This window comes from Pristiophorus japonicus, chromosome 1 (assembly GCF_044704955.1).
Source record: "Pristiophorus japonicus isolate sPriJap1 chromosome 1, sPriJap1.hap1, whole genome shotgun sequence".
Taxonomy (NCBI): domain Eukaryota; kingdom Metazoa; phylum Chordata; class Chondrichthyes; family Pristiophoridae; genus Pristiophorus; species Pristiophorus japonicus.
Genome location: NC_091977.1, coordinates 229650311 through 229657991, shown reverse-complemented (window position 1 = coordinate 229657991; position 7681 = coordinate 229650311). Strand labels below are relative to the sequence as shown.

Sequence of the window (7681 nt, the reverse complement as noted above, 5' to 3'; positions counted from 1 at the left end):
TTAAGCGAGTCCCAGATGCTAGGTAGGTGAGGGATTAGGTTCAATGGTTAAATGGCATTTTCCCATGCTCGACTTTTTTGTGGTTCCTACTGAGGAAGCTGGAGAGAGCATTAGTTAGCCGGCTTTCTCTTGGGTTGTGTTATTATATCAGTATCTGTTGGAATCATTTGTATGCATGCATGCATGAAAAATAAAAGCTGTGAAAAGTTTAAGTAAATGTGCATGGTATAAACTGAATGCCGATACTGTCATCTGAAGACTTAAAATAATTAAATTTGATGTTAGTGCACCTGCAGGTTTCTTACTGGCCATAAAAAGTTTGACAATGCCTGATATGATTTAGAGTAAACTGTGGCTCCAGTAATTCCACATATGTTGAACATGTACTGCATTTAATTTTCGTTTGCAAATTTAAAAAGGCACTGATTTATAATTATGTGTAAATTATACACACAATTATAAAGTGTTCTAATGGAATCAAACTTCAAAAACATTGATGATGCCTTGCAGAAGGACCCAAAGAGCAGTGCAAAATCTCTTCAAGGAATATTTCTAAGTCCCACATTAGCCATATTTTCAAGTACTTAAAAAAAAATGTTTTCCTTGCAAAAGCTGGCCTTTCAATCCCAGTGACCAGATTTGTATAATGTCCAAGGTAGACATTTCAGCACACAGCCTCCCAGTACAATCTGGTGCTCCACTGAAAACAACGGCATGTTAGAGCTATTAGTGGAGCAACGGCAGATGTTGGGAAGCACAATGCTGAAATGGCACACACCTGGAAACATGTGAAAATGGTGACTTCAAATTGAGTCAACCATAATGAAGTGAAAGTTTTTAATCTAATTTACTTCAGGTTTTATACAAGTATATGGTCTCACCCCCAAAAACTGAAAGACAAGACCACCCCAAGGAGTATTCTTTTACCAGTGATGCATTACATTTCTAAGTGTAAAGGGAAACTGCAACGGCAGCAGCACAACACGTTCCAACGAAGAATAAATAGACAAACTGCAGGCTGGGGATTACATTAGTATCAGCCGTGTCACAGTCAGTAGCACCTTGCCTCTGTCTGAAGGCTGTGGGTTCAAGTCCCACTCCAGACTTGAGCGCAAAAAGCTAGGCTGACACTCCAGTGCAGTACTGAGGGAGTGCTGCACAGTCAGAGGTGGTGTCTTTCAGATGAGATGTTAAATCGTGGCCCCGTCTGCTCTCTCAGCTTGACGTAAAAGATCACATGGTACTAGTTTGAGGAAGAACAGGGGAGTTATCGGCACAAATAGTTACAAATGGGTATGATCCGATAGCTATTACAGAGACGTGGTTGCAAGGTGATCAAGACTGGGAACTAAACTTTCAGGGGTACATGACAATTCGGAAGGACAGACAGAAAGGAAAAGGAGGTGGGGTAGCTCTGTTGATAAAGGATGGAATCACTGCAATAGTGAGAAAAGATATTGGCTCAAATGATCAGGATGTTGAAACAGTTTGGGTGGAGATAAGGAATAATGGGAAAAAGTCACTGGTGGGTGTAGTCTATAGGCCCACCCTAACAGTAGCAACTCTGTTGGTCGGAATATAAACCAATAGTGGGGACTTGTAAAAAGGGAACAGCAATAATCATGGGTGATTTTAACCTCCATATTGATTGGACAAATCAAATTGGTCAGGGTAGCCTTGAGGGAGAGTTCATAAAGTGCATAAGGGACGGGTTCCTTGAGCAGTATGTAATGGAACAAACCAGGGAGAAGGCTATCTTAGATCTGGTCCTGTGTAATGGGACAGGATTAATAAACAATCTCCAATAAAGGATCCCCTTGGAATGAGTGACCAAAGCATGGTTGAATTTCAAATTCAGATGGAGGGTGAAAAAGTTGGATCTCAAACCTGTGTACTAAGCTTAAATAAAAGAGACTACAAAGGTATGAGGGCAGAGTTGGCTAAAGTAGATTGGGAAAATAGATGATTGATTAACAGTGGCTTACATTTAAGGAGATATTTCATAACTCCACAAAAATATATCCCAGCAAAGAATGACTAAAAAAATAATTAAGAAAGGGAAGATTGACAATGGGCTCAATTTTCCCCAAAGCTTTTTTTTTTGTGTACTTGAAGAGTTGCACTCGATTTTTTGGGGCCCAAGTACGGCAAAAAAAAAATTCTAAGTTTCCCCGTAGGATTTTTTCATTTTGGCCTGACGTAACCCGACCTTTAGTTTTGGGGGTGGAGCCATGATCTGTGCCAAAAAGATCGGGATGCCATGGTAACGAGGGACACAATGCGAACTGAGGCTGCAAAGTGAAGCATACAGCCATCTCCCAACACATTAAAAGAATTGAAAAACATATAGCAGCAACTTACCTCCAACCCTGCCCGGTCCCATTCTCGGTCCCTGGTTTGGTTCTCTCTCTCGTGTGTGTGTGTGTGTGTAAGTGTGTGTGAGAGAGAGAACCAGGGACTGAGAATGGGACCGGACAGCCCCTCTCATGTGTGAGAGAACCGAGTACTGAGAATGGGACCAGACAGCCTCTTTCGTGTGTGTGAGTGAACCGGGGACCGAGAATGGGACCGGACAGCCTTCAGGTGGTGTTGGAAGTTAAGTTGCTGCTATATATGTCAAATTTGCTGTGCTGATTTCCTTAACTCTCTGCAAGTTTTTTTCTGGAGAGACCACATACGCTGGCCTAAGCAGAACTAGAGTAACTCTTAGCTGGCCAAACTTCCCTAAATGGTCAGAATTGGCGTAGGTGGCTGGTTACACCCTCTTTGGCTGAAAAAAAAACTGACCAAAAAAAATTGTAACTAACTGAGTTACGCTGGTGCAAATTGATTGGGGAAACTGTGGTTTTTCAACTTAGACCAAAAAGAGCAGCTTGCTCAAAAAAAATGCGCAAATCACTGGGGAAAATTGAGCCCTATGATAGTAAACTAGAATGAAATATAAAAACAGATAGCAAGAGTTTCTACAGGTATATAAAAAGGAAAAGAATGGCTAAAGTAAATGTTGGTCCCTTAGAGGACGAGACTGAGGAATTAGTGATGGGGAACATGGAGATGGCAGAAACTCTGAACATATATTTTGTATCAGTCTTTATGGTAGAGGACACTAAAAATATCCCAACAGTGGATAGTCTAGGGGCTATAGAGGGGGAGGAACTTAACAGAATCACAATCACTAAGGAGGTGGTACTCAGTAAGATAGTGGGACTAAAGACGGATAAATCCCCTGGACCTGATGGCTTGCATCCTAGGGTCTTGAGAAGTAGCGGCAGGGATAGTCAATGCATTGGTTGTAATTTACCAAAATTCCCTGGATTCTGGGGAGGTCCCAGCAGATTGCAAAACTGGAAATGTAACGCCCCTATTTAAAAAAGGAGGCAGACAAAAAGCAGGAAACTATCGACCAGTTAGTCTAACATCTGTGGTTGGGAAAATGTTGGAGTCCATTAATAAAGAAGCAGTAGCAAGATATCTGGAAAAGTGTAATTCAGTCAGGCAGAGTCAGAATGGATTTATGAAGGGGAAGTCATATTTGATAAATTTGCTGGAATTCTTTGAGGATGTAACGAACAGAGTGGATAAAGTGGACGTGGTGTATTTGGACTTCCAGAAGGCATTTGATAAGGTGCCACATAAAAGGTTACTGCACAAGATAAAAGTTCACGGGGTTGGGGGTAATATATTAGCATGGATAGAGGATTGGCTAACTAACAGAAAACAGAGAGTCGGGATAAATGGTTCATTCTCGGGTTGGCAATCAGTAACGAGTGGGGTACTGCAGGGATCAGTGCTGGAACGCCAACTATTTACAATCTATATTAACGACTTGGATGAAGGGACCGAGTGTAATGTAGCCAAGTTTGCTGACGATACAAAGATGGGAGGAAAAGCAATGTGTGAGGAGGACAAAAAACCTGCAAAAGGACAGAGGCAGGCTAAGTGAGTAGGCAAAAATTTGGCAGATGGAGTATAATGTTGGAAAGTGTGAGGTTATGCACTTTGGCAGAAAAAAAAATCGAAGAGCAAGTTATTATTTAAATGGAGAAAATTTGCAAAGTGCTGCAGTTCAGCGGGGCCTGGGGACCCTGGTACATGAAATACAAAAGGCTAGTATGCAAGTGATCAGAAAGGCCAATGGAATCTTGGCCTTTATTGCAAAGGGGATGGAGTATAAAAGCAGGGAAATCTTGCTAGTTTTGCAGGGTATTGGTGAGGCCACACCTGGAATACTGTGTACAGTTTTGGTTTCCATATTTAAGACTGGATATACTTGCTTTGGAGGCAGTTCAGAGAAGGTTCACTAGGTTGATTCCGGAGATGAGGGCATTGACTTATGAGGAAAGGTTGAGTAGGTTGGGCCTCTATTAATTGGAATTCAGACGAATCAGAGGTGATCTTATCGAAACATATAAGATTATGAGGGGGCTTGACAAGGTGGACGCAGAGAGGATGTTTCCACTGATAGGGGAGACTAGAACTAGGGGCCATAATCTTAGAATAAGGGGCCACCCATTTAAAACTGAGATGAGGAGGAATTTCTTCTCTCAGAGGATTGTAAATCTGTGGCATTCGCTGCCTCAGAGAACTGTGGAAGCTGGGACATTGAATAAATTTAAGACAGAGATAGACAGTTTCTTAATCGATAAGGGAATAGGGGGTTATGGGGAGCAGGAGGGAAATGGACCCGAGTCCATGATCGGATCAGCCATGATCGTATTAAATGGCGGAGCAGGCTCGAGTGGCCGTATGGCCTACTCCTGCTCCCATTTCTGATGTATGTTCTTATATTATCGCTGGTGTCCTGGCCAATATTTATCCCTTACTCAACATCACAAAAAACAGATGATCTGGTCAATGTCACATTGCTGTTTGTGGAAGCTTGCTGTGTGCAAATTGGCTGCTGCGTTACCTACTTTGCAGCAGTGACTACGTTTGAAAAGTACTTCATTAGCTATAAAGTGCTTTGAAATGTCCTGAGGTTGTGAAAGGAGCTATAGAAATGTAATTCTTTCTTTCTTCAACACTATACCGCCATTTAAACAATTCTTAAACTTTGATTGACTAATGGTGCTCAAAACATGCACATAAGAACATAAGAACATACATCACTTGGATCAGTTTTTCATCTATTCATACCTGATGGCAAAAGTCAGACAAGTTCTTGGATAGAATCAGCTACATATCAAGAGTTATTCATGGATACATGCTGACAAACGTGTGTAGTGAAATATCATCACCGATATCACAGCAGAAACAGTGTCACAAGACATCATGATCACTACCTACAGACTTTATCTTTACCACCAACGTGGCAACTTCATTTCAGAAGTGGTTCTAAATCAAAAAATAAGAAACATGTCAACCTATAAAGAAATGGGTTGCTTACGATTTATCAGTTAACCCACCAATGGGATATAAATGATGTCACATGGGTCTTCACAAGGTATCGGCTATGTATTCTGTGTAGGCACTTTGTCCACTTAAACCTTTGCAACCAAAGCAGCGCCGTGCAGATCTGCTACACCGTACAGACATCTACTATATACACAATATGATAGACATGTCCGAATTTATGCTAAATTCTTAAAACACATTATAAATTAAAGCACTCATAAGGTAGTTGCATTTTCCATTAGCGAGCTCTCTTGATCCAGCTTCACACCTCGCAGTGGAAACTGGAAGCTCCATATTATCTGCTTCCATCACGAATATTTTTCCCATTCAAGTCAGTATCTAATGCTGACACACTACGCTGTACTGTGGGTGACTATCTTCTGTTACTGCTGCCCTTTTGAATGTGCATCTCTTGGGAGCTGCTGATTCACGAATAATTTTCAGCACTCAAGCTTAGCTTTGCATTCAAAAATCATAACACTGTACTGTGACAGAAGTATTTGTAAAACAGAATCATGTGAAAACAAGGGCATTTTTCCAAGGAAGTAACTGATACTTAATAATCAAGATTTTCAACAGGTTCTTTATATTACAGTTAAATTGGTCAAATCATTTTGCACTTGTTTCATTTTGTAACAAAACTATAGCAGACCAACAGGAGCACCTCCTGGCTTCTGGTTACAAAGTCTGTCAGTCATGATTGTCGAAATGACGCCGTCATGTGATAAGTCATATTCTGCAGCTGGGGGAGGGGGGCTAAACCACATTCCCTGATGTGCATCCACCAATGACTATCCATTTCCACGAACTTGCCGTGTCTCTGGATTGCTGCTCTACATTGACAGTGCAGTAATAGACAACCCAGGGATGGCAATGCTGCTCACTGGAGTTGCTTCACAGAATATTTAGCTTCCACTTCACATTCTTATTGAGTTTAGGAGGGACAAAAATGTCTTCATCTGAAAAGAGAAATAAAAGAAATCAGACATTACTAATTGATCTGTATAATGAAGTGTGATAAATGTGTCACTATTATTCCAGGTAAAAAGCCTCCTAACTTGATATTTAGACTTTTTAAATATATTTCAGCCAACTGTAGTAAGCGAGTGCGACTCTACATTTATTTGATTTCCATCGCTTTTTTTTGATGAACAATGAATGTCGACACCTCAGAGAAACTGGTCAGAGCTGCTGTACTGCATTGGTGTGATGGAGCTACATTAACAGCAATCCGTAGGAATTTCAGTGATTATATTATTTCAACACCGCGCATTAATTTAATCCCCTTACGTGGTCAGGTTCACTAGTTCCTCCAGCCAGCTCCTTCACTGTCAGCACTCACTACTTAACCCCGCCCCCCCCCCCCCATTCTCTTGCAAGAAACACAGAATAATATGGATGTCGAAATAAAACCACAAAGCTTCCTAAATGCTCTGATGTTTAGATCGATACTTACAGAAAATCACTCTCTTTATTAACTTCTAGTTGTGATGTTGTATATAGGTAACTGCATCTTTTGCATTCCAAATGTAAACTGAGTTTTCGACTTCAGCACAAAATCCAGACTGACACTTTAATGAAGTACTGAGTGAGTGCTGCACTATTGGATGAGATGTTAAACCGAGGACCCTGTCTGCTCTCTCAGGGGGATGTTAAAGGTCCGACAGTCACTATTCAAAGAAGAGCAGGGGAGTTCTCCCCAGTGTCCTGGCCAATATTTATCCCTCAATCAACATCACAAACAAATTATCTGCTCATTATCACATTGCTGTTTGTGGGACATTGCTGTGCGCAGATTTGGCTGCTGCCTTTTCAACATTCTGACTGTGACGACATTTCAAAAGTACTTCATTGACTGTAAAGCGCTTTGGGATATCTTCAGATTGTGAAAGATGCTGTATACATGCAAGTTTTTTTTTCTTTTTAATTGCTCTTCAGAGCAAAGTGAAGGGCTGGTTTTAAATAAAAAGTCACCGCCTCTTTAGAGAGGTTACAGTACTTTTATCTGAATAGTTGGATATGGAGCTTTAATCCAAGGCTTCAGTATAAACACCACTGGATGGTATACCTCACACTGACCTTGCTGAGTTGTTATTCCATTCCTTGGTTGTTGCAAGGAAGCGGTAATGCTATTCACAGTAGAATCCGGACCAAGAACCTACAACAAAGGGAGAAAAAAAATAATCATATTTTGATAAAGGTATGGCAATCCTTAATTTTGTTCCAACTTAAGTCGGCCTTTAGATATACTGAATACACAAAACAGTACACCCAATCCAATAAAAGA

At 40.9% G+C, this 7681-nt stretch overlaps 1 protein-coding gene across 5 annotated transcripts in view; it reads right to left on the bottom strand.

Moving 5' to 3' along the window:
- Positions 1-5957: 5957 nt before the first annotated feature.
- elp1 (elongator acetyltransferase complex subunit 1) overlaps positions 5958-7681 on the bottom strand; it is a 106494-nt gene continuing 104770 nt past the window's right edge. For all 5 annotated transcript variants that reach the window (XM_070887616.1, XM_070887624.1, XM_070887643.1 and 2 more), the window contains 2 exons: positions 7474-7552; positions 5958-6353 (listed from right to left, as the gene is read on the bottom strand). In XM_070887616.1, the coding sequence (XP_070743717.1) occupies positions 6289-6353; positions 7474-7552 (144 nt within the window). In that variant the 3' untranslated portion in view covers positions 5958-6288. The remainder of the gene's footprint in view (positions 6354-7473; positions 7553-7681) is intronic.